This window comes from Mixophyes fleayi, chromosome 6 (assembly GCF_038048845.1).
Source record: "Mixophyes fleayi isolate aMixFle1 chromosome 6, aMixFle1.hap1, whole genome shotgun sequence".
Lineage (NCBI taxonomy): Eukaryota > Metazoa > Chordata > Amphibia > Anura > Limnodynastidae > Mixophyes > Mixophyes fleayi.
The window spans coordinates 218322202-218350201 of record NC_134407.1 but is presented as its reverse complement, the minus strand read 5'-3'; the positions used below and the strand labels follow the sequence as shown (position 1 = coordinate 218350201).

General features: G+C 41.6%; 2 protein-coding genes across 7 annotated transcripts in view; one reads left to right on the top strand and one right to left on the bottom strand.

Moving 5' to 3' along the window:
- The window catches only part of LOC142159947 (uncharacterized), a 502572-nt gene that overhangs the window by 356542 nt on the left and 118030 nt on the right, over positions 1 to 28000 (top strand). The gene's annotated exons all lie outside the window — the stretch shown is intronic.
- On the bottom strand, positions 5 to 27801 carry LOC142159837 (uncharacterized). 3 transcript variants are annotated; one of them, XM_075214628.1, is made up of 9 exons: positions 27721 to 27801; positions 22731 to 22894; positions 19356 to 19553; positions 19153 to 19231; positions 18944 to 19041; positions 18681 to 18780; positions 3595 to 3692; positions 3335 to 3446; positions 5 to 2091 (listed from the first exon to the last, which is right to left on the bottom strand). In XM_075214628.1, the coding sequence occupies exons 2-9, from the start codon at positions 22806 to 22808 to the stop codon at positions 1007 to 1009; spliced, it is 1848 nt and encodes a 615-aa protein (XP_075070729.1). In that variant the 5' UTR covers positions 22809 to 22894; positions 27721 to 27801; the 3' UTR covers positions 5 to 1006. The 3 variants fall into 3 exon arrangements, with proteins under 3 accessions (XP_075070729.1, XP_075070730.1, XP_075070731.1); XM_075214629.1 differs by having other exon boundaries at positions 5 to 2088; XM_075214630.1 differs by lacking the exons at positions 3335 to 3446; positions 3595 to 3692.

The following is a 28000-nucleotide window of genomic DNA, read 5'->3' as shown; positions in this document are numbered from 1 at the left end:
CTGTTAAAAGTATTTTATGATACTGAAAGATTAATAACACTTACAATTCAGTACTGTAAACATGCATATAAAGGTATCTTTTCCGATAAGTCCTGTGATCCCGTCCAGTGCTCCTATGCAAGCAGGCAGTGAGTCGCTCCTGTCAGCTGCAAGTCAGACTGCTGCCGGGGAGTCCCAGGGGTTTCGGCTTAAACGAAACAAACTCTAAAGTGTCTCTGTGAGCACAGTTTGCAGATTGACGTCATACCTAGGCGTGCCGTCATTGGCTGACTTCAGGTATAAATTCATTGTTCTGCTGTCTCTGTGGGAGGATTCACAAGACTAGCTCCAGATGAGAGCTCTCAGAGAAATATTCATTATGACAGCTAGAAACATATTCTCTCAATTCCTGAAATCAGCACTCTGCTAAGAACAGAAATTTAGCTGGTTTGCTCCCCTCTACCACTGTACAGCTTTCTCTACTCTGTAATCAGCCCTTCAGTGAAAAGAGCAAGTCAATCAGAACAATTTATGTCAACCATTTAGCCTTTATAAAGTCCCACAGTTTTACCAAACCTTAGCACAAGCAATGTTTCATTTTGGATTTCTCAGCTTGTGTTTTTATGAAAAGTTGTTTTATTTCACTGTACAACATTATTCAACCTTCTGCAATATGTTGACATTAGATTTGTACATTACAAATCTACCTTCTAAAATCATTTGACTTCAGCTTGTACCTTACTACTAAAAGGCTTGACCAGAGGTGGTGTGTCTCTTATAGCAACCCCAGCCAAAGGTTATTTTGTGGGAGCTTCCAGTATTATAACATTCTGTTCTGTTGTACTACCATTCTTGATTGCACACTCTATTGCAATAAATTAATAATGCTTAATTTATATCTGGATATTCTATTTTTTCAATATACACTCTGTAAATGTACTTATGCCTACATCATTTACATTTATAAAATGCACATCTTTTACAATGTTTTCAGTATTGCTGCAAACCCTGTTTCATAACTAGCAGCTCATAGACATTGCTTTTCTCTTGTGTGTATTATCTCATGCTTTAAGAGAGATAGTTTTTGTGTAAAACATTTCCAACACTCAGAACATGAAAATCGCTTCTCACCTGTGTGAATCCTCTGATGTTTAAGAAGATAGGATTTCCGTGTAAAACATTTCCCACACACAGAACATGGAAATGATTTCTCACCTGTGTGAATTATTTTATGATTAACAAGATTTGATTTCTGTGCAAAACATTTCCCACACACAGAACATGGAAATGGTTTCTCACCTGTGTGAATTCTGTTATGTTTAACAAGATATGATTTCCGTGTAAAACATTTCCCACACTCAGAACATGGAAATGGTTTTTCACCTGTGTGAATTTTCTTATGTTTAGCAAGATATGAATTCTGTGTAAAACATTTCCCACACTCAGAACATGAAAATGGTTTATCACCTGTGTGAATTCTCTTATGTTTAGCAAGATCTGATATCACTGCAAAACATTTCCCACACTCAGAACATGAAAATGGTTTCTCACCTGTGTGAATTCTCTTATGTTTAACAAGATCCAATTTCAATGTAAAACATTTCCCACACTCAGAACATGAAAATGGCTTCTCGCCTGTATGAAATCTCTGATGTAAAACGAGACCTGATTTATGTGCAAAACATTTTCCACATTCAAAACATGGAAAAGGTTTCTCACCTGTATGAGTTCTCCGATGTGAAACCAGATCTGATTTCTGTATAAAACATTTCCCACACTCAGAACATGAAAATGGCTTCTCACCTGTATGAGTTCTCTGATGTAAAATGATACCTGATTTCTGTATAAAACATTTTCCACATTCAGAACATGGGAATTTTCTATCACCTCTATGAACTGCACTAGGTGTAGCAATATCTGAGTTTTCGGGGAAACATGCCTCGTGATTAGAGGGATCAGATGATATATGCGCACTGTGATGTACTGGATCTATATTTGGAGTAATGGGTTTTCCTACTGGAAAATCTTGTATGATGATGTTATCTTCTATTTTAAAACCTGAAGACAAAACAAGATATCCCTCTGAGGTATTCCTGCTTGAGTGTTCATCTGCTGCAAATAAAATAGATGAAAACAGACATTGAGTAGCAACTTTTCATACATTTAGTAAGTTCAAGATGTTCAATTAGTTATTTTAAATTTGCAAACAAGAACACTTCATTACAAGTATAAGCATGTTGCATAGACCCAGCCACAGGGACAAGCAGATTGCACAGCCACATTGGACAATGCAAAAACACAGACTTTGGTGTGTAATATTTGTCAGGCACACATACTGCCCATCAGTATCATAGGGCAGGGAGCTTCATTAGCCAGTGACAGTGTCCAAACACAATGCTCATACAGACACTGGCCTCACACACAAACATTGAAGCCCTGAAAGCAGATTAGACATGAGCTAAATAAAGCCCACATACTTTCTGTTGGACTACACTACTCAAAGTTCACCAAGTGTACATGTAGGTAGCAAAACAAAACAGTGAAGCAGTCTCTATATATCAACATCAGGCAGCATAGTCCTGTGGCCAATGTAATGCTACTAATTTAGGCTGAAGCCTCTGTGTAGACAAGCACTGTGAGGGAAGGAGAGCAGCTTGACAGAGCAATACAGCACAGTGGGAAATAGCAACACGGAATGATGAAGGTACAGAACGGAAGAGAGCATTTGACTTAGTAGGAGAATTGAGCAGGGCACAGACGCGCAACAGCAAAAAGTGGAAGAAAGTGAAAGGGCAGAGGAAGATACAGAGACAGGTCAGAATATGAAGAGCAACAGTACAAAGCATCCAACCATAGAAATTTGCAGGGAGCTATGGTTCAATGATGGGTGTGTGATTATAGTTCTGTGACTGCAGGAAGGTAGAGTTTGTCTGAAGTGTGTGTTGTGATTGGATGTATGCAGGAAATAACCTGATTTATTATTGCAGTGTTACACATACTGTGAATAAAGCAATCAGGAATTATTACACCAGGAAGAAAATGGGTAATGTCACACGTACGGGGAGGATCATGGGTAATACCATCCATCTCATCACATTGATTGAATCACTATGGTCACATCCCTTGTACTAATGTATGAGAATCACAAGAGTGTGAGGAAGAGACTGGTCAGATCTCTTGACTGGTAACATACAATGATATGTGAGGATGAGAACAGGAATTTAATAGGGAACGATCTCCTGACTCCCTCCCTCCAGGCAAATATTTTAGTGTGGGTGTGGAACAAGAGATTGCCATAGTGTCTCAAGAAGTGGAATATGTCGCTCTTTTCTGTAATAAGTGTATTATTACTCACCTGTGCTGATATCTGTAGGCATTTCCTCCTCCTTACACTGCTGATCACCCGTCATATGCATCTCTTCTTCTCCCTTTATATTTTCCACCTTAATATCAGTCAGATCCTCAACCTAAATAACCAATAAAATAACACTTTAATAATGTCTGATTACATTAATTGAGTTTATACAGAATAATATCAGACATACACAGCTGTTCTACAGATCATAAAGTGAAAAGTAATTTTGGTTATTTTGTGAGACAATAAAGTCCATCTACCTGACACTCCTGTTGGATCCTGTGATTTTCCTTTGTACAATCCTGTGAATAAAGAGGACGGGGACATCTCTCTGGGGTATTTCTGTTACTGGATCCATCTGTAAAAGACACACAGTGACTGAATACATTGTTTAGGTGTGATGGTCAGATGTTGTATGTACATTAAACTAAGCAACCTATAAATTGATAGGCGAAGCAGGAATAAGTAAATAAGGGGCATCTCTTATATGTTCCAATCTTAAAGTCATTGTAAAGCAATAAAAACAAGCTGCATCGATGAGAAACCTCAACACCAGTAAGATCTTTATATAAGGGGATGAATGTCTACAAATAATATTTGATTTTAGGATATTCCCAAAAGATAAGGAACAATGTATTTCTAGGGTCACACATCTACAGCAGTGTGGCAAGACAGAGAGAAACATTATGTCCAGTAACATAGGAACATGGCATCATCTGGATCGAAGCTAGTACCCAGCCTCTTCTACCTTACTACTGATAGAGGCATTGTGTATTAATATGATCATCTCAGGTCATTGATTATCTGAAAAACTTGTTTCCACTTTTTAGCACAATCCAGCAAGGAATCAACTGCGGATATCACAAACATACCATAGATAAGAGGCTGTGAAACCATATATGAAATGAAAAATAAGATTGGGGATGGGGTAACATTTTCTTGTATAAGAGAGAGAGGACACAAAATACTTCATTTGATCCTATATCCCGAAAAAAATTAGAAAAGCAGACGGGAACCAGATATGAAACTATGTGGAAGATAGAAAGAAGCCATGGAAAAGCTCTCATTTTAATCACATTACACCTACCAAGCTATTGTGGGCAGATATTCTTTAAGAAGATCTGTCTCAGTATGAGTAGGTAGTTTACAGTATAAAGTTTGGAGAGATCACAGGATATCTTCGTGACCAAGTATTTCACCAATTGCCTGAACCAAATGGAAAAAAAAAACAAAAAAACACATAGGAAACCTGACAAACTGGATGAGTAATAATTTTAATGTTAGTGAGTTTTACAATTGTTCATGAGGTTGTGGATAGAGATGTTTGGCACAGGAATAGAGAAAAGGTAGTTATTTCCAAAAGCAGCACTTTACGGTGGGTGGGGGCTAATGTAATTCCTGTGATGTTTGGGATGTCTCTAAATTACGTAATGGCGCATTATGTTGATACTTTATCCACTAGGTTTTTAGAGCATGGCGCAGATTTGTATCAACACAGAATATCAAATTACACAAAGACATTGTCATTATTGTTTGGAGTCCTCTGTGCAGGATAAAATTTCTGGTCAACAACCGAGATAAATCAAGTAGTATAACGGCCAGCCATGTCCGGTACCGTTGTGGATGGGCCCTTTATCTGAAAGGCTGTCGTTTGCCTATACTCACAATGAGAGGTTATGAAAAGAGACCACGCTGCAATTTGTTAACTCACACCCACAAGCGCTCTCTCAGGTTCTTACCTGTTTCCTGGGGACCTTCAACTCCCGAGCAGCACCCTTGTTTGCCCGACCGAGGCTCTTGCAATGCAGATTCTCCTCTGCACTCCCACCGTCAGCACCCAGCCCAGGGGGCCCCCTAGAATATAACTGCAGTACTTACAGGCACGGCTTGCCCAAGCTGGAACACACTCCTGGCTCTTGAGCCTGACACTCGGCTACGAGGCGATCACTATATTTGCGCATGAACATCCTGCATTGAGCTACCAGCCACCAGGTCAGTGCCTCGGGGTAATCTACATCAGCAATTTTTCAATTTCACATATTTTACCAGCTCAGGCTGCCTACATTATCACAGGACTAGCCTTCCTTACACAGTATACTGTGAACCCCCTGGCCCTGCTCTTGTAATAAGCACAGCGACTGTCCTATATCCACAGTGCAAGGAATCATTTCATCTATCACTACTGCCATCTGCTGGCTGTTTTTGAGAGTGCACAGCCCGATTCACTGTATTAATACTACTAAGATAAACAGTGTGCTTCCGCTCATCCGTTTGTTTGCTGGGATTTTCATCTTTGGCAAAGGCCCCTGCTCGCAGACCATTATGCTTACATTCAATATGTCTACGTAATCACACTGCCCAGCACTTGGTGGACCCCTCTCATATGAGCCATGAGAACAGTGGAGTCTCACAAACCTTCAGACAACTTTTTTGGATCAAAATCCAAAGCCTCTCCTCCTCAACTGGACCGCCCAGAGGCGCCAGGCTCCATCTTAACTGCAGAGGTGGAAGTGGACTCTCAGATTAAGGCAATTGAGGAGTTGACTAATCTTCTAGAGAGTATCAAGATGGCGTTCCACCATGAACTATCTAAGGTGATCAATGATTTAAAATCTGAACTGAATTTGCTGGGCAATAGGACAGACACTCTGGAATCCAAAATGGATGACCGTTGCCACTTTCAGACAGTACTTGACAAGGAACTCTCCCGCCTCTATGACAAAGTTGAGGCCATTAAGGAGAAATATCAGAAATGCTGCTGAAGACATCTTGCCGATGGAAATATAAGCTTTTGTTAAAGGCCTTTTCCTCTATATCCTACTGGATCTCTCCGAAGTTGACGGACTCATGGATCGGGCTCACAGGGCCCTGAGAGCCAAGCCCCCTCTGTCAGCCTCCATGGGATATAATTGTCCGCATGCACTACTTTCATACCAGGACCACATCCTTACAGATAATAGGGATCAGCTTGTTCTCTTCTTTCTGGACATGGACATCCAGCTGTTTCAAGACCTCGCACCCTCCACGATCCACAAATGAAGGCACTTGCAAAATGTAACTAGGATTGTTGCCAGCACAAACACCGCTACAGCTGGGGCTTCCAGTTCCACCTGCAGGACTTTGCAGCAAACACATCTCATTTCATTAAAACACTCGATCGAAGTCTGGACTTACTCTCCAAACTAGATATCCTTACCGTGACATCTGCCTTACAGTCTTCACCACTAATGGCCCAACGTTCCGCTGCCCCACAACCTAAGTGGTCCCCTATCTCTCGCTGCCGTGCTCAGGATGCAACTCCATCTTGATATGGCTTTTGTTGATTTTCCTCTCTTTTTGGTGTCTGTTCTTCACCGGTTTTGATTTACAGGCAGACATCAAGTAGAAGGAGCTTGGGGCCTTTCAAAACTGACTGTGTGCTCCCCTGATCAGTCATGTTTCAAGTATACAATGTTTGATTACCTGTATTGTTCTATTTGTTGTGACACTATACTGTTTTGAGATTTCCACCCACCCCTCCTGTTTACCTATTGAACGATTTTCTTACATTACTCCTCCCACAACCTCCATCCCCTAACATGTCTCTCTCCCCACTCCCCCCACCCAATATATAAGTATAATGGGTCTGATTCATTAAGGAAAGTAAGGCAAAAAAATTAGTAAGTTTTCTCCTGGACAAAACCATGTTACAATGCAAGGGGTGCAAGTTAGTTTTTTTATTTTGCACATAAGTTAAATACTGGCTGTTTTTTCATGTAACACAAATACTTGATAGCTTATTTGTACAGTGAAATTCAAAAGTTGATCTAATACATGCCCTACCTCAAAAATAAACCTGCCCTCACATTTTAAATTTACAACTCACTCCAATGCAAAGTTTCTTTTTTATTTTTGCTTTACTTTGAATCAGGTCTAATGCGTTCAGAGCTAACAAGTTGTTATCTCCGGGTGTAATATGGGAGGCCCACAAAGCCACAATCCGGGGCCATTTGATCAGTTTTATTGTGCCTTCCTAGAGGAAGATGTCGAAGTAATAATTAACAAAAACCTATACTACCAATTACAAAGCCTATATGAATACATGAACTTGATTTTTATGTGTCTGTGCTTTTAAGAGAAATGAGAAAATCATATTACACAATAAGAGAAAAAGATGTTGTATAACACAGATAAGATGTTTAGTAAATTTCCTTGACCTTTTGGATAAAATATTTCCAACAATAAGGTCCAAAATCAATGTTCAATGACATGTCAACTTAATGAAGAGTAAGGATTGTGAGGATACCACCCTCAGCTGGGATGGCAGTTACCCTCTGTGGGATTCAACTCACTCGGGTAGACCAGAATATATCCAAAATAAGACTTTATTACGACAGCACAACACCACAAGACGTTCACAAGTTACAGGGTAAATGTTAGCATATATCCTCCAGCAGCCTCTTGCAGTCAGCACTCCAAAGTAATAATCTCGGTCTCTTTCAGAATCTTATCCTCCTGCAATATTACCACTACCGATTAGCAAGACAGTTATGGTGTCTCCCAGCCTGGGTTACTGGCTCACACCGCCCCTGTCCTGGTAGGGTTTCCTCCAGCGGCATCACGATGCCTGGCCCAGAGTCCTTTTCGCTGATGTCTTGTACACCAGGATCCTCCAAACTCGAATAGCTCCCCTGGCATTCTCCTCTCCCTATATTATTTTCTGTATTCACAGGAAGTAGGGTCAAATGTCTCAAACCTCCCCCTTAGAGAAGGGGTCTCCCTGTCAACACTTTAGCTGCTAGACATACTGTCCCTGTTATCTTGATTATACAATAGAATGGCTTGACTCAATTAGCTATTTTGGCTGGGAACACTACACATGGGGTTACAATAGTACATCAAGGAATGACACTGCACGCTTACATGCAACAATAAGACTTTTGACACATTATATTAGCAGTGTTACACAATATAAGTCTGTGATACCTTTTGATACAATTACATTTATATTGATACATATTGATACATTTCCCCATGCTATTTCAACCAATATATTACCGTGGAGGCACATTGCATATCATTTAGAAGTTCTAACCTCTTTACCTCTCAGGTTACCTGTTGGTCCAGCTAATTAACATGGGCTGCCAACTAGTTAACTCAGACACTGTTTTGATTACAAACCAAATCTCAGCTGCCCCTCATAACAATGGACAATGGAGACAAATGGTAATTACATTAGCTAACACAAGCAAAATGACTGCTGCTGTTCTGTTATTTTCACACAGTATGGCAATATTCTTTATATTTATCCTACATATAATATAGCAGGTAATAGCAAGGGCAAAATGTACCTAATAACATGAAATAATAATACACATAATACACTGATGCTCTGGTGTATATACCTAGACTGGGCCAAGGATTAAAAAGTACATTAAACCGTGAGAAACGGGTTATGAATTCAAAGTTCTCAGTCCAGTAGCAACCCGTTTCCTCACAATGATTAAAAGGTTTAGAATGTCGGGGGCGTGGCCAAACAGTCATACAGAGCGGACGTGTTTCGCTAGAGCTCCTGGCACTAAATGCATAAATAGCCGTTGATTGGTGCCCTATTGCCTCCTTGGCCACGTAAAACTACTGCAAAGCTTAAAGAAGACACAACCCGCTTGACAGACTGCCCTGATACCTCCTCGGCAGCTGATCCAGAGACCCGACGGCAACTGAGCCTATTATTTATGTGCTAGCTCTCACCGGAACTGAGCCCCTGATGGTCTCCTTGCAAATTGCCTACCTTCAGTTACACACCATCATGGAGACGCAATATCTCTACCGGCTGGTGTGTAATACCAAATCCCTGCAGTCCAGGCAGCATCTGGCCACAAGTTGCGGACGCCATCGCTGCCTTCTTTTTCGGTGAGTTAACCTGAGCAGTGCCTGCTGGAAATTCAGCTGAGACTCGACAGGCAGCGAGGCGCGGTGGTCTGGTTGCCAAGTCAACCCATCGAAGCTTACCTCCCTGACGACACTGTGGCAGTCTGGGAGAGGAATTACCTGCATATAGTCACAGCTACTCAATCGGAGCTGGATCTTCCATTGTCAGGTCACTCATAAATCGCCGGCTGTCTCTGTCTTTGTAATGATTCGTGACATTGTGTAACCAGCACCTGTATAATTATAACTGAACATCGCTGCCATCTAGTGCCCAATAAACTGCACTACAGCTCGAGTCTATTAAATCTGCATAGACTATTACAGCGAGGCTCCAGTGGTCATACCTGTTTGAGAAAACAAAGAGCACCAATTACTGCATACCTCCTCACCCTGTGCACCCTGGGTCGCCCTCAGGCCCTCACAACTCACTCCGTCCAGAGTGCAACACTGATAATGCCAGTGGAGCAGGAAAACAGCACACAGTCTAGGGACTAGTTGAGTTGCTAATATATCAGGACACAGTGGAATCCATGGCGCACTAGCTTTATTATGCCCTCTGCACAGCCACGGGAGAGAGAAATCTAACTAAATGTTAACTGGGCCCCATCTGTCCTATTCGCTGGATTTTGAAGAGCTTGTCAGACTTTGAGGCCATACTATCATAATGCCACATATACTAAGTCAGTAGGGAAAAATTGGCCTCATTGCCTGGGGAACGGCCTATCATCTTTAGCTCACGGTAATATCTGGGATACTCCCTGCGTCACGATGCAGGCGACCTTCTAGATTAGTAGTAAGACATAGGCCTGGCAATGCATAAGCTAAACATGCCTTAATAGACAATGCTATATATGTTACGTTATAGTTTTCAGTTTATATTAACTGTTATACACAAATGTTTATCTGACTTAATGTTTCTTTAAAGTATGACTTTGCAGATTGATGCTTTACCATCTATCACGCCACGCTACAGATGGAGATTAAATGATCATCTGTTTCTAAAAAAGAAAATATCAATACAATACAGCAAGCCCTACTTGATTTCCAGGCAGACAATAGACAAGAGGACACCACTCCCACTATTAGATGGCAAGCCCATAAAGCAACTATTAGAGGCCACTTGATTAGTCTTGCCTCACATGAGAAAAATTTGCAGAGACAAATAGTAACTAATACCCCATTCATACTGCACCAAAATCCCGGGTTTTTGCCGGGGCGAGCTCAAACGACCCGGGTCTTGGTGCAGTATGAATGGTACAAGTCAAAAATCCCGGGTCTAAAAACCCGGGTCTTCAACCTGGGATTTACCGAGGGGTAATTTCCAGGTCGGACCCGGGTTGCCTGCACTATGAATGGTGCAACCCGGGTTTTTCAACCCGGGTTGCACAGAAAACAAGCTGATTGGCTGTCTGCCTGTCTCTGGAGGATGATGTCATCGGTGGGAGCCCGTGGAAGATTCGAGAAGGAGTTTAGGAGAAATGGTGGATGGTGGAGTGCAGATCAAGCTGAAGCAGAATCGGAGTCTGTTGGAGAAAATTGCTTTTATTTCACTGAAAAAGTTTATGCGTCAAAAAACCAGTCACCTTTCAATGACATCACCATTTTTCAGCCAATGAAAACTGCTCTGGTGATGACTCCCACAAATTGCCAGGGCACAGACTTGTGCAGTATGAATGGGGTCAACCCGGGAAATTCCCGGGTCCGAGGTGCAGTATGAATCGTGTTTCTGAGCTGGGAGGCTCCGAGCCCCGGCAAAAACCCGGCTTGAAAAACCCGGGATATTGCCGGGGCGGCAGTATGAAAGCGGTATAACTTAGAATCCCAAATACAAACCCTCACTACTCGGCATCAAAAATACCCCAAATGCACAACCTATCTTAAACTACTAGCCCTGAGAGGACAGCTTAGCAAGCTACTTGGCACAAAAGCAGCTAAGACTATAAAATGGCTACAACAGCGCTACTACAAAAAAGGGGACAAAGCCGACACGCTGCTGGCACGTAGGCTCCAAGACAAGCGTATTCGTAATTGAAGATCAAACACAACAATTAGTATACAATCCTCAGGCTATAGTGGATAGATTCCGTACTTATTACAACTCGCTATATCACCTCCCTTCACCCACAGAACCCCTGGACGTTTATCAAATCCAGATACACAAATACCTCCAAATGTGTTCGCTTCCTCGCCTCACGGAAGCACAATTGTCAATTCTCAACGCTGAGGTCACATTAAAGGAGATTAAAGTGACCATTAAGACCCTCAGGAACTCAGCGTGGCCTTACAGCATTTTACTATAAAAATGTCGCTCCTGACCTAGCGCCTATGCTTCTTTCACTCTTTTAAGTAAATTTAAGTGGTAAAAATTTCAAAAGGAACACCGCCAGAGCAGATGTCATTGCTATCGCCAAGGAGGGGCACGAGACTAGCCACTGTGAGAGCTATCAACCTATTTCTCTACTAAATGTAGACTTAAAGCTAATTGCTAAATTACTAGCGAATAGCATGGCCAAAGTAATACCCGCTCTGGTCCATCCTGATCAGGTGGGCTTCATCCCTGCTAAGCAGGGAGCAGATAACACACGGCGAGCAATCAATTTAATTGAAACAGCTAACCGGGATCAGTCCCCTGCTCTGGTGGGGTCTCTGGACACAGAGAAGGCTTTCGACATGGTCTCCTGGCCTTTTATGAAAGCTACCCTTAAGATATTGGGTTTTGAAGGTCAATTTATGAGCATCCTTATATTATAACCCACCGGCTACTGTTTGGGCTAATGGCGAACGGCACTCGGCAAGGCTGCCCACTCTTCCCGTTGCTGTTTGCTCTAACAATGGAACCACTGGCATCTCGAGTTCGCATCCCAGGGATACAAGCAGGTAGGACTGACTACAAGATCTCCATGTATGCAGATGACATCCTACTTACAATTACCAACCCCCACACCTCCCTCCCCTCCTTGCAGAGTGAACTTAGAGAATATGGTGCAGTATCTAACTTTAAAACCAACATAGACAAGTCAGAAATTCTCCCTCTCAATATACCGATCCGCATTATGGACTCCCTGAAGCACCAACCAAAATACAGATGGCAACTAGACAAGCTCAAGTATCTGGGAATCTACTTGACAGGTCATTATAGTCAACTATATGCTGCTAATTATCCCCGAATATTGAACTCACTCAAGCGAGACCTTGAGAAGTGGGATAGGTTATACATCTCTTGGCTAGGCCGCATAATAGCGGTAAAAATGAACTTGGTATCACAATTTCTTTACTTGTTCCAGACACTTCCTATCTGAGTACCATCACTTGCGTTTAAGACTCTTCAGAGACAAATTGCCCGATTTGTCTGGGCAGGCAAACGACCCCAACTACAAGCCTGTTTTCTTTATCGCCAAACTTCAGGAGGAGGACTGGGGCTTCCAAATATCTCTAAATATTACCTAGCTACGCATCTGACCCAGTTAGTCCTATTTCACTCCCCACTTGATACGAGGTTGTGGTTCAACATAAAAGCTAATCGGATACAATTACTCTCGCCCTACACCTTCCTCTGGATGTCGATCAAGCATCGCCCACCACTCTCCTTGCTCCCATCCACTACCCGCTTCTCCCTTCAGATATGGGACTATAGCAGCCGAGCATTTTGCTTGATAGCAAATTCCGAGATAATGTTCCTACTGTGGAATAACCCAACCTTCCCTCCTGGGCAACAGCACTCCTTCCTTCAACACTGGCCCTGTGGGCTAAGGTTTCTGACTGACCTAGCTCCCACGTGTATTTTCACTGAATTTGCGGGTAACGGCGTTCTAATATTCCTCATAGTCACTTCTATCAGTATCTTCACCTGTATCATTCAATCCCGGCATTTAAAACCTTTTACCAACTCACTCCTTTATACAAAAGTAAATCCCTCCCTACTGGCTTAATCTCTACATTTTATAGCCTGTTGGTGGCACATCGTCAACCTGTTACGAATTAAAATGGGAGGAAGACCTTAATGTGGTACTAGAAATGGATGAATGGTCCGAGATCAGAGCATGGAACGCTAAGAGCTCTATTTGTTACGGACCAAGGAAAATGCATATAAACTATTATATAGATGGTACCTGGTTCCCACCCATCTAAAGGCCATATACCCTGATTCCTCGAGTCTATGCTGGAGATCCTGTGGTCATGAGGGCTGATTCTGTCTTATTTGGTGGTCATGCCCCAAGATGGTCAGATTCTGCAAAAGGTTCACAACCTAACTTACAGAGTCACCTCACTACAAATTCCCCCTTGTCCTTCCTACTCTCTCCTGCACAGACCTGTGCCCGACACTAATAAACACACAACAGCAATGGTGAGCCATATACTTAACGCTGCCAAATGCGCGGTAGCAACAAATTGGAAGCAACCTGAACCACCTACGTCATCTGAAGTGATTAATAGAGTATGGCAGACCTACCGCTGCGGGCATATTACGAGCATAATTAACGATCGACCCAAGAAATTTCGAATTATCCAGCAACCTTGGCTTGACATGTGCGGAGTGGACCAATCGAGAACCTTTTAAAGTAGAATCTGATGATATGGATCTAGCTGCAAATCGTACACTAAGAGCTAGATTTACTAAGCTGTGGGTTTGCAAATGTGGGGATGTTGCCTATAGCAACCAATCAGATTCTAGCTTTCATTTATTTAGTCTCTTCTACATAATGACAGCTAGAATCTGATTGTTTGCTATAGGCAACATCCCCACTTTTTCAAACCCGCAGCTTAGTAAATCTAGCCCTAAATGTCTATCAGCCACCAGGATATCAGGCCAGGCTTCATTCCTATCCCCCTTTGACCCTTACTAACTGTCCCCTCTCCCTCCTTACCTTTACACCTTCCCTTCCCTATTTTCTTTTCTTTCTAAGTCTCCCTCCCTTACCTTCCCCCCCCCTCATCCCCTTCTTGTATTTCTCTTTCACTCCACTCCCAATTATACAGTTTTACATAATAACGAGGTTCTTACTAATTGTTTATACCAACTGTTCGATTTGAAATATAACCTGTATGCTGAAAAAATCTTCAAATAAAATATGTTTTTAAATAAAAAAAAGGTTTAGAAGGTCCGCCTTGACGTGAATCGGGAAGGGTTTGGTTTTGGCCAGGATAATTAGTGTTTCTGGCAATGATGAGTAACATTTTCTATTAAAGAATGACAAACTAAAGATTTGTCATCAATTGGCATTTGAGACCTTAAGTGTGTACTTCTACTTCACTTACAATTTTGGGCTGTATCTCATATTAATGAAAAGAAATATTAAATTGGAAATCTGCTTATATCAATTATTACTTAAGAGAAGAGTTAAGAAATCTTACTCAAAGGCCGCGGAGTAAGTGTCATCCCTATCATCATCATCAACATTTATTTATATAGCGCCAGCAAATTACGTAGCGCTTTACAATTGGGAACAAACATTAATAAAACAATCCTGGGTAATACATACAGACAGAGAGGTAAGAGAACCCTGCTCGCATGCTTACAGTCTATGGGATCCCTAGATCGCCTCGCTCCTCGCCCAACATCAGACCCAGCATGCCCAGACCCTGCTTACTCAGCTTGACTCACTAAAGGGCCAACTCAACACCCCCCTCTCCGATAGAGTGGCAACCACTACGCAGAAAATCCAACAGCATTATTACGATAACACTGATAAAGATGACTCTGTTCTCGCTAGAAAGCTCCGCAAGGCAATGGCCTTGAGCCACACTGACAAAATTCGGCAATCCCCCTGACGTGCATTCACATATGATCCCTCGGCAATTGTGCCTGAGTTCCGGTATTTTTATTCCTCTCTTTATAACCTACTAGTACATCCCCCTCATGTAAACCCCTTGGCACCCACTATGGAGGACTCTCTTACATCCACTCCTCTTCCCAAGATTACTCCGCTGCAGCTATCTACTCTGATATCACCCTGCTGAAGGTCCTCGCGGCCATCAAATCCTTAAAGGCTTTGCCTGCTCCGGGCCCTGAAGGATTCATGCCACAATATTACAACAAGTTCACCAAGGTGCTTGGCCTGCATCTGACAATGTTCTTTAACAAGGTTCTAGAGGGGGTTTCCTTCGACTTCGCTACCACTAGAGCCAATATTATTGTTATCCCAAAGCCGGGAAAGGACCCTTCTCTTTGCGCTAGCTATAGACCTATATCATTACTTAATGTGGATTTGAACATTTACGCTAAAATTCTGGCCTCTAGATTTTTCCCTTCCCTCATCCAGACGTGGTGGGCTTTATTTCGGGAAGCCAAGCCCCTGATAATACCAGGAGGGTTATTGACCTGATAGACACAATTCATTCAATAAACTTCCATCTCTACTTATGGCGCTCAATGCTGAAAAGGTGTTCGACAACATCTCCTTTAATGAATGGGGTGTTTGGAGCTATGGGGTTCTCTAGTAGATTAATGAATGGCATTTCAGCCCTTTATTGCTCACCCTCAGCTATGATCTTAGCGAATGGTCTGACCTCGGCTCCATTTACTATCTCAAACGGCACATGTCAGGGTTGCCCCCTCTCCCCGCTCATTTTTGCTATTGAGCCTCTGGCTGCCAGGATCCGGGCCACCCAGGGTATAGCAGGTATTCCAGTGGGCCACGCCGCCCACAAGATTGCACTCAACGCAGATGAGGACCTATTGCCTATTCCCCACCTGACTGTCTCCCTACCCCTCTCTGGACCACTTTTCAGGCTACAAGGTCAACTCAGACAAGACAGAGGTACTAGACTTTTACATTTCTTTACCAGACATGTCGCTACTTGAGCACTTATTCCCATTCCATTAGCGCCTCCACAAGAATCAAATACCTTGGAATATTTATTATTAACACTACCATCACTTTTTCCAAGCAAATTTCCCTCGTATCCTTACCCAAATAAACATAGACCTTGCCACATGACCGCACCTTTATATTTCTTGGATCAGCTGTATTAACGCTGTCAAGATGAATATCCTCTCAAGGTTGCTTTACATTTTCCAGACTCTACCCATCCGTGTCCTCCCTTATGTCTTTAAGTTCCTCCAGTTCCACGTCTCTAACTTCATTTGTTCTAGTAAACGTCCCCGGGTCTGACTCACATTTCTACAGAGGTCCTCGCGTGGAGGGTGGTTGGCTATCCCTGACTTCCGACGCCATTACCTCTCCGCCCAACTCGCTCAATGTGTTTTGTGATGTGGTTCTGAAGCCTTTAGAGTCTGGGTTCATATTGAGGCTGAAGATCTGGGACTGTTTTATCAGCTACTCTTCTCTGGCTCCCAATGGCTCAGTGCCCAAACCTCTCCCTTCATCACCCAGTCATTTCACACTCTCTGGCGGTTTGGCACTTCACCTCCCTAAAGTACGACCTCTCTCCTCATCCCTCTGCAATAGTACCATTATTTAATTGCCCTGATTTTTTCCTGGCACTCACCCCCAATGTGTTTCAGCCATGGCACTTGCGGGGTGTCAGATACCTCAACGACCTCACTTCTACCACAACGTTTCCACAATTTGCTTACGTTCAAGCCCGCTTTCATATACCTTAAAAATATTTTTTACCAATAATTGCAACTACGCCATTTTCACAACTCAGTTGAAGAATGGTCTGAGATCCACGAGAATGCTACCTCTAGTTCTATCTGCGCCAAAATAAAAGAGAATGTCTATAAGGTGTTGTTTCGCTGGTACTATGTCCACTCGCGGCTTCTTAAGATCCTTCCTGACTCTTCTGACCGCTGTTGGCAGGGGTGCCTTCCTCCACATTTGGTGGACGTCCCTAAAGCTGAACCATTTTTGGACTGATGTCAAAGATCGAATTCAATTAATTCTCCAGGTTGATATACCTCTGGGGCCTACATTTTTTCTTTTACCACTGGGAGCTCCCTCAGCGACCCACAATCAGAATAAGTTGGTTAGACATATTCTCTCGGCAGCCACATGTCAAATTGCAGCAGACTGGCGGCAGGAAGCTCCCACATCTCTACAGGCTATAATCAACAGAGTCTGGGAGATACAGTGTATGAAATACATGACTAGCAATCTTCGCAATACTTTGAAATCTTTCACAAAGGTTTGGGATCCATGGCTCTCTATTTTCAAGCTCGGTCTCCCTTCTCCTGACATTGACCCTATCTTCATTTTCTCTTCTTACTCTCCACAACCTCAAAATTGAAAGTTGCCATGCCACCTCTTACTCTCTCCCCTCTCTTTTTCCTACTATCCAAACAATTCTTGGTCATTCACTATCACTATCTTTATATTACCAATACACTGCGAAGTTACGCTACTATGCTAGTCGCAGATACTGATATTTCCTTATATCTGCATACACATATTTTCAATTTTGGTTGTATTGTTCTTATGACCATGTCAAAATAATTTATTTTTTTTAAAAAAGTAAGTTTTACTTTACCAATTATTTTCTAAGGTGATTTCATACCTGCAGAGGTACTGGATGTGCCAGGCTGGTACATAAGGCCATCTCAAGGCAAACCACCCAGCTGGCGCAGTAAAAGAGCTAAACAGTCACCCGATATCCTCAGAAGGCCAAACACCCTAATACTGCTCTATCTGTATGGGTTTCCAACTCATCAAAATGTGGCTGAGTAGTGTGGATAGCAATCACGTGTACCACTAGTGTTTTATGAAAACAGGGAATGTCATTTTCAAAACTCCCATGTGTCCCCTTAAAAGTGGAGACATTTCTACAACACCCTTTTTTTTCTTGATAGGAAAGTGAGCAAAAGTAAGTCCAGATATCCTCCTCTGAGGATGAATATTATCAGTAGACAATGAGAAGGCAATTAGTAAGGGAGAACTTGTAACTGATCAGGGTGCGGGGTCAACTTGGAGTATGAGAAGAATTCACCAATATCCTTCGCCTGTTCTGGGCAGTAACATGGTGTTTCCTCTTACTAACTTTACTCCAAAAATATCTTGTTAAATATGGTGCAGTGTCAGGATAGGTGCAAATACCCTGTGATCTCACAGCTTCAAGATAAATCACACACCCATAACCCATATTACATGTAATAACATAGGTAGTTGTAGTGCTAGTATACAGCTTGGATCACATAAAAATAAGAGAATGTGATCATTACTGAGAACCACATATATAAATATTGTTACTACTATTAGTGCACAGGGAGGATCATGGGTAATGTTACACAGGGTCTCATTCAGCTATTGAATCACTATGGTGACTTCCCTTGTACTGATATATAGGAATCGCCAGAGAGTGTGGGGGGGGGAGACTGGTCAGATCTCTGGGCTGGTAGCTCACAATGATATGATGTGAGGAGAACAGAAGTCTAATAGGGGCTGATGACTCCTGACTCCCCCACTGAGCAGATACTTGTTCCTCATTAGTTTGTACAGACAGAGGACGATGTAGAATAAGAGATTGATGTAGTACTTACCTGTGCTGATATCTGTAGGGATTTCCTGATGATCACCCCTCACATACATTTCTTCTTCTCCCTCTATATCTTCTGCCTTAATATCAGCCAGGTTATCACCCTAAATTACCCACAAAGAAATAAAATACTACTTTAATAATGTCTGATTACATTATTTGATGTTAAATAGAAGAATATCAGTGTATAAAACACACACAGCTGCCCTACAGATCATATAGTGAAAAGTCCCTTTGGTATTTGGTGAGACCCTAAACCCTACCTACCTGATAGTCTTGTGGGATAATATGATTTTCCTCTGTACAATCCTGTGAAAAAAGTGGACGGAGACATCTCTCTGGGGTATTTCTGTTACTGGATCCATCTGTAGGTGACACATTGTGACAGAATACATTTTTTATGTGATTTATTGTGTGTATCTAGGTGGCCCTCAAAACTGCTTTCTCTTACACAATAAATAATAGTCTAATCTTACCCCATGACATGAGGGTCCGGTGATTCTCCATCATCACATTCTCGTAAAGACCATTGTGTTCTTCTAAATCCTCCCACTCCTGCATGGAGAAATAGACAGTGATATCCTCACACCTTATAGGAACCTGACACACACAATGATACAGTCATCACCCAGACACATCCCCTGGTGTTACTGTATAATGTCCCATTCCCAGCAGTCACCTCTCCAGTCAGCAGCTGAATGATCTTGTTGGTTAGTTGCAGGATCTTCTGATCATTGCTTTTCTCATGTATCAGTAAGTGAGGTGGAGGAACTGTGACTTGGGCAGGATTCTGGGTCCTGCTCAATCTTTCTGACACATGGAGATGGCTACTGAGCGTCACACGCTCATCAGATGTCTTCTTCACTACTATGTACTCCTGTGTATTGAGGGATACATCAATAAAAAAGCAAATGAAAAATACACCAATTCAGAGTTGTTATTTTTAGGGGTTAATTGTGCAAAAAGTATAATTTTTCAAAAAACAACTACTTTGCTATATGTAACAGATTCCTAGGAAAGTGGTGTGAATATCTGAGATGGGTGCAGCTCCTGCCACCAATCTGTGTCCTCTGTCTATGGCCGCCCCCCACAGATGAATCACCTGCTTTGGAGAGATTGGTGCAAACAGCAAGATGATGTTGTGTTGGGAGCTGGAGGATAACAGAGGACTAAGAGTAGCCGCTCCACTGAAGGTGACAGGAGCTGCAGGAGAGGTAAGTTGTTTCTGATATAACTGTTTCTACAAAGGGTGTGACAGAATCTCTCACCTCTCCAGTCAGATCACTTATTTATTATTAGAGACAAGAGCAGTGTTCTCCCCACGCTTTAATTGCTGGGTGCTCCACCCAGCAAAAATACCCTGCCACCATGCAACCAGCACTCACTGACAAGTCGACCGAAAGGCGGTGACCCATGCCGCCCGAAACTATGACGCGGCTGAAAGCTGCGCTGCACTAATGTCAGCCCGAGGTTCAGTTGCATCACATTGAGTGCCGGGTCACTGGCTTGTCAGTGCGTAGTGAGGGCAAGGTGGTAGAGTATTTTTGCAGGGGGTGTGGAGGGGTGTCGGTGTGGGAAACCCGAGGGGGGCAGGGACAGTAAGGACATCGCTTCTTACTCAGGAGGGGGGGGGGGGTCTTTTGTGTGAAGTCAGCATCCGTGCAGTATCTAGGCACAGTTTAAACAGCATTTCTGCAGTATCTGGGCGCTTAGAAAATTATTGGTATCCAAATAGTATTTGTGCAGTATCTGGTTGCTGTTAAAAAATATATCTGTGTTCAGACAGCTGTAACCATAATGAGTAAGAAATTAAACTAGAAAACAATAATCTTAAGTTTCGTTAAGAAAAATTAAAGTACAAACACAACAGGAGAGCCAGAGATTTCCAACAAGGACACTGCAGACAAGTCCGGTCCATATTATGAGTCACAATCTATTTCGTATGAAAAATGTTTCTCTAAATATCGCACATTGGGAGTAAACAGTGACTGGTTTAATACATTTCGGTGGTTATTGGTGAAAGATAATGGAATGATGTGTTCCACGTGTATAAAATATGAAAAGAGACCTGCCACAAACAAAGAAGTGACTTGGATGACTATTCCATGCAAAAGACTTCGAAAAGAAAGTTTAATTGACCATGAGCAAAGTAAATTACACACTGATTCATGTTCAAATATACTTCAAAAACGTGTTTTTGAAGAAACTGGGTTAGGGAAAACTGAACAATCAATTTTGAGAAACTTTCAGAGAGATGCTTTTGTGGGAGCTTTAAGAACTGTGTGTTGGTTGGCAAAAAATGAACTACCATTTACTACATTATATGGAAAATTTGCTTAAGCACCGCAAGGCTATGGGTTGTACATACTATTAGAGTAATTTTATCGCTTACCAATAAACATTATCTAATGCGATTATTGTGGTTCCAATGCACAAAGATATTTAATTGCAAAATGTAGCAGGACTTACAGCAAGCCATCATAACGCATAAAAGATATTACAATAAAGCAGGAAAGTATAAAAACACAGAATACATTACATTTTCGCTAGCTCTTCACCAGGGCTCAGGGTAAGATACAGTCATGTTGTCTGTTGTCAGGATGATAGAGAAAAAATGGCCCATGGTTCAGATCAGTTCAGTATAATGTAAATCATAGGTAAATTCAAAGGATTCCTCTGATAAGGTGTGGCCAGCTCACTCCAACAGCTGAGCACGTGTTCTGCCTAAGAGAACTGACCTAATCTAGTTTTCATCGACCTATTTGCATTCCAAACACAATGTAATTTTGAGCATTAATCCTTTATCTTCCATAACTAGCGTTCAAAGGAAGCGATCACTTCGGTTTTAAACTCACGCCATGTATAATGCAGTACACATGTGGGGTCCGAGTATTGCTGCTTTAAAATTGGCCTTTTTATTCTGTTTATGGAAAACGACGTAATTTAGTACTGTACCTATTTAGGACATTCGGATCTTACACGCGCCGCTCATTGAAACCTTCGGTCAAAGTTAGTATCTGTCATATAGTAAGTAGTCTTTTTATTAGTATCGCTGTTATACCAATCGATATGCTGGGTGCGTTTAAAACTATGTCGGCTTTCCCAGAGCCGTAATAATGAGTACCACCGAATGGTCAGACCTTCTCATAAATTATTCTGATGCTAATGCTACTGCTTTTAAGACGAATATCTAATGGTTAATAACTGTGTCTATGTAAATACATAGACACAGACCACCTAGAAGCAAGATTTCCAGATATGCAAATCATATCCTGTTTTTCAAGAATTTTCAGTACAGACGGCCTTGATCCAAATGAGGCTTGTGAGATTCTTTTTGAGCATTATTCGAAAAATGGAACGTGAAAGAGGATTTTCTACTCTAAAATGAGTTAAAACCTGTTTCAGAAATCACATGAAGCAGAGCACACTGAATAATCTGATGCTGATTTCACCAGAGAAAACAGATCCTACAGACTGTGATTTTGAAAAAGCTATAGACAACTGGGTCTCTAAGAAGAGAAGAATTAATATATAAAATCATGTTGGGGCAATACAGTGGCTAAGTGGTTAGCACTTCTGCCTCACAGCACTGGGGTCATGAGTTCAATTCCCGACCATGGCCTTATCTGTGTGGAGTTTGTATGCTCTCCCCGTGTTTGCGTGGGTTTCCTCCGGGTGCTCCGGTTTCCTCCCACACTCCAAAAACATACTGGTAGGTTAACTGACTGCTAACAAATTTACCTTAGTCTGTGTCTCTGTCTGTGTGTTAGGGAATTTAGATTGTAAGCCCCAATGGGGCAGGGACTGATGTGAGTGAGTTCTCTGTACAGCGCTGCAGAATTAGTGGCGCTATATAAATAAATGGTGATGATGATGATGATGATGATGATGAAAATGTTGATCTCAAGGTTAAATCAGTATAAGGTCAGGATTTCAACATTTAATTATTGCGAAGGACCCCACCCGGCTACTTCTTGATGCCACCCGGCTGGCAAAATTTTCTGGGGAGAACACTGAAGAGTGATGTCACTGTGCCACTCCCAGAATCTCTCACCTCTCCAGTCAGCAGGTAGATGATCTCTAGGGTGAGATTTAATATCCCATCTGTAATGTGACTTCGGTCCTTGTCCATCTTCAATGGATCAGTGATTTACATAGGAAGCATCTCATCCACACGACTTCTAATAAAGACTTACTGTTTCCTCACAGCTCAATTTTCTAGGAATAAATATAATAATAATTAACATTACAGAATACATATGTAACATATTGAAATATAAAACACTGAGTGATTATTAAGTCCACCTTCCCCCGAGCCATAAAGCCCTGGTCAGTGTTTCCCAGAAGTCCTATGATCAAGCTTCACAAGACAGCTCAAACATCTTACACAATACTGTACTGTTAAAGGTTAAACCACCACTACTTGTAGCCAGGACGTTTGGTTCTCCCAGACACCTCTTTGGTGCAATTTGCTCTACTTAAAATCTGTTACAAATGTATAAATGGTTCAGATTTTTATTTGACTGCACTTGAAACCATAGCAAAGAGGCATATGATCCTTTTCCAGCTCTGCTCTCACTATACACAGGTCATACTGAAATCAGACACCGGGTACACACTGATCACTATACACAGGTCACACACACACACAGTATACTATACACATGACAAAATCAACAGCATTCAACAAGAAATTCCCTCATCTCGGATCCCTCACACATCACCCACCTTCTCCTTCACTCCTCAATCAATCCTCAGCTCATTCTCCCCAGTAACTGTGGATGAAGTCTGTGCACCCATCTAATCATCTTACCGTACTTCTCCGCTCCCTCTCCCCCACTGCATGCCCCCCTCTAGCTCACCTCTTCAGCCACTCAATCTCTACTGACAGATTTCCATCCTCTGTCCCACACTAATACTAAAGAAACCAACTCTCGACCGATCCTCTTTCTCCAACTGTCGCCATATTTCTCTCTTCCTCTTTGTCTTCAAACCATTTGAGAGACTCACTTTCTCTTCTACCGTCAACAATGCACTAAGATTGTACTCACAAATGTGATGACCTAATTAATGTAAAGTCTAACAGTCACTTCTCCATGCTCATCCTGCTGGACCTCTCTGTTGCTTTTGTCACTGTTGATGACCCTCTTCTCCTGCACACCTTTCACTCCATTGGACTTTGTGACACAGTACCTCTCCTACCCTGATCTTTCCCCTCTGTCTCCCCCATGGTGGCTACAGCTCTTTCAAAGACATATTACAGTGTAAATACAGACATACATATGGGGAAAGCAGGAGTTGGGCTACCTAGACGAGATGTGGTCCTGGTGGGCTCAACCTTTATCTGAGCATATCTGGGACAGAGAAACAGAGAGAGAGATAGAGAACAAGAGAGATGCAGAGAGAGAGAAAGTAACACACACAGAGAAGGAGAAACAGAGAGATAAACACCACAGTGATTGACTGAGGAGGGAACCTCATTCATAAAATACATTTGTATTTGTTGTGCAGCCACTAAAGAAAAGTGATAAGTGGTCTAGTGCCCACTGATTAGAGGGGGCCAAGAAGTGAGTTAATGCCTCACTGATCACTATACACAGGTCACCAATAATTCACTGATCACTATACACAGGTCACCAATAATTCACTGATCACTATACACAGGTCACCAATAATCCACTGATCACTATACACAGGTCACCAATAATTCACTGAACACTATACACAGAACACCAATAATTCACTGATCACTATACACAAAACACCAATAATCCACTGCTACTTTACTATTGCATGTCCTTGAAAGACACAGGGGTATACTACTAAACTGCGGGTTTGGAAAAAGTGGAGATGTTACCTATAGCAACCAATCAGAATCGAGCTGTCATTTATTTAGTACATTCTACAAAGTGACAGCTAGAATCTGATTGGTTGCTAAAGGTAACATCTCCACTTTTTCAAACCAGAAGTTTAGTAAATATATCCTTTAAGGTTAAGTCCACTTTTAATTAAAGTAACATAGTAACATACTAACATAGTTGATGAGGTTGAAAAAAGACACCAGTCCATCAAGTTCAACCTATTTTGGATCTCCTGCGATCCTGCACTTATATTTGAAATTGATCCAAAGTAAGCAACCGCCAATCTGCTTCAATTGTGAAAATCCCCCCAGACCCAATGTTGCAGTCCTATTTTTACCCTATATCCACTACTTTCCTTCATTTTAAATAATGGTCGTATCCCTGGATACACTTTTCCCGCTAAAAAAAAATGTTTAACCCTTTCTTAAACATATCTATTGAATCTGCCATCACAACCTTCCCTGGCAGTGAATTCCATATCTTGACTGCCCTTAATGTAAAGAACCCCTTCCTTTGCTGGTTGTGAAACTTTCTCTCCTCTAACCTTAGGGGGTGACCGCGTGTCCTGTGTATGGTCCTTGGGGTAAAAAGTTCCCATGAAAGTTCTCTGTATTGACCCTTAGTGTATTTGTACATAGTAATCATATCTCCCCTTAGACGCCTCTTTTCTAAAGTAAACATGCCTAAACTGGCTAACCTTTCCTCATAACTTAATGACTCCATGCCCTTTATCAATTTTGTCGCCCTTCTCTGAACCCTTTCTAGTTCCAAATTATCTTTTTTATAGAGTGGTGCCCAGAACTGTACTGCATATTCAAGATGAGGTCTTACCAACGATTTATACAGTGGCAAAATTACACTGTCTTCCCTTGCATCTATGCCCCTTTTTATGCTTGACAATACTTTATTTGCCCTTACAGCTGCTGCTTGACATTGAGCACTATTGCTAAGTCTACTGTCTACGAGCACTCCCAAATCCTTTTCCATTAAAGATTCTCTTAAATTAATTCCATTTAATTTATAGATTGCGTTCTTGTTTTTGATCCTTAAATGCATAACCTTACATTTATCCATGTTAAACCTCATATTCCATTTGGCCGCCCAATCCTCCAGTTTATTTAAGTCCCTCTGTAGAGAAGCTACATCTTGCTCTGATTTTATTACCTTACAGAGTTTAGTGTCATCTGCAAAAATAGAAACTTTACTCTCTAAACCATCACCAAGGTCATTCATAAATATATTAAAAAGGAGTGGCCCCAGCACGGAACCTTGAGGTACTCCACTTAAAACTTTTGACCAATTAGAAAGTGTTCCATCACAACTCTCTGTTGCCTATTCTATAGCCATTTTTTGATCCAAGTACAAATGTTGTTTCCTAGACCCAGTTCCCTTATTTTGTAAACCAGGGCAATTTTATTTCTTCAAAGTTTCCAGAATGAACAGTGATTGGACAACAGACAGCAAAGAGAAAAAAAAAGGTTAACCAATAGAGAATCTCATCAGGTAGGTTGAGGCATTTACTGGAGGCTGATCATGTAGACTCTGAAGATTCTTACACACACTGACATTCTCCGAGAGTCTCTATTATTCAGTAAAACAAGAAGCCCTGACAGACAGCCGAAGCTCAGTGAGATCAGCCCTTTGTTAGATACACATGAAGGGCCCAATTCATAAAGACACGCATACTGAGCGCACGTCCGAATTCATCAAGGCAAGAATCTCAAGATAAGTGTACTGTTGAATTCAGATGTAGGTCTGCTGTGCTCTATTACACAAGAAACTCTGCGATACGTCCAAGTCTATGTGGATTATAAATTTGCAAAAGAACCCACATAAAATATTAATACATATATATATATATATATATATATATATATATATATATATATATATACACACACACAGTATATATCGAATTATATCTAATGAGTGCCAATTAAATTCATTAATGATCACAGAGTAAACAAAACAAAAAGGGGAGGGGGTTTCACATGGAATATATTTCTTAATATGCTGTTGATGTCTACTGGACATAAAATACATTTTTACAGTTGCTCCTGCTTGCAAACACATCTTATAGCATACATATGATACTGTCATCACTACTGATCAGGACTTAGGGCTACATTTACTAAACTGTGGGTTTGAAGTAGAGATGTTTCCTATAGCAACCAATCAGATTCTAGTAATCATTTATTTAGGTACATTCAACAAAATAACAGCTAGAATCTGATTGGTTGCTATAGGAAACAGCTCCAAGTTTTGAAACCTGCACTTTAGTAAATATATCCCTTAGACTATCCCTGTAGCTGGAACAGGAGATACGGCAGAACAAGTAACTAGCTTGAGTTGGATGTGGCTGCGAGCACTTGAGCTCGGCACGTCTCTCTACCGTACATTGACTACGGCAAAACGCCCCTTCCCCATCCCATTCTTCACACAAAGGAATCCCCAGCTTGTTCCATGTTTGACCATTTAAAAAAAAAAGTTATTCGTACTATATTATCTAATTATTATGTGTTATTTGTCCCCACGACCATTTATTAGCTAATTAATATTTATTAGCAGCAGCAGTAGTAATAATAGGCCACTATAATTGCTCAACTGTATTATAACAGGAAACCAGAGTCTCCTTCACCAGTATTATAATAAGAGGACGCCGAAGTCTGCTCCACATGAACTATAACTACAAGACACTGGAGTCTGCTCCATCTGTATAAGAGGAAACCAGAGCCTGCTCTACCTGTATTATATAACATGACACTAGAGCCTGCTCTACCTGTATTATACTAGCATGACACCATAGTTTGCTCTAAATGTAAAACAATAAATGACACTAGATTATGTTCCAACAGGAGGCTGATGTTAGCGTCTTATTCATGCTCCACCTTATTTTTAAATAAAGTTGGATCACTGATTTAACATTAAACACTAAAGGGTGTAATTTACACAAACTGAAATTGTATTTATCCTGGTCCAACATGGGTTAGGGCGTGATATCAGGTGGCACAGTCACCATATTTTATTATTTTGAATCATTAGCTGTAGTTTTTACAAGGGTTGTTACAACTGTGTTATAATAACAGAGCAGCAGTCAGCACACACGTATTATACTACATATATAGTACAGGACGCCACAGTATGCTCCCCCTGTATAATAATAATAATAATAAATATCATTACCTGCCGTCAGACAATGCAATGTCTCCTCTTTGTTTCCTCCTAATCTACGATCACCCCAGAGATACAATGGCAGAAAATACACTTCCGGTGTTTGGAACGCAGATGGACAAAATGGACCGCAAGGCCGGAAGTCAGTGGAACGCACAGCCCGGAAATCAGATGGACCGCACAGACCGGAACTCGGTGGAACGCACAGACCGGAAGTGTGTAACACTGGGTGACAGGAGGCAGTGACTGGCAGATATATTTATAAGTTATAATGATAAACATATAACATAGG

Bases quoted from the DNA above. Each gene is read 5' to 3' on its own strand.
- LOC142159837 (XM_075214628.1), bottom strand. From the start codon at position 22,808: ATGGACAAGGACCGAAGTCACATTACAGATGGGATATTAAATCTCACC. The intron at 19,042-19,152 runs GTAAGATTAGAC...TGTCACCTACAG, and splicing joins CCGGACCCTCATGTCATGGG to ATGGATCCAGTAACAGAAAT. The intron at 18,781-18,943 runs GTAGGTAGGGTT...TGGGTAATTTAG, and splicing joins TTATCCCACAAGACTATCAG to GGTGATAACCTGGCTGATAT.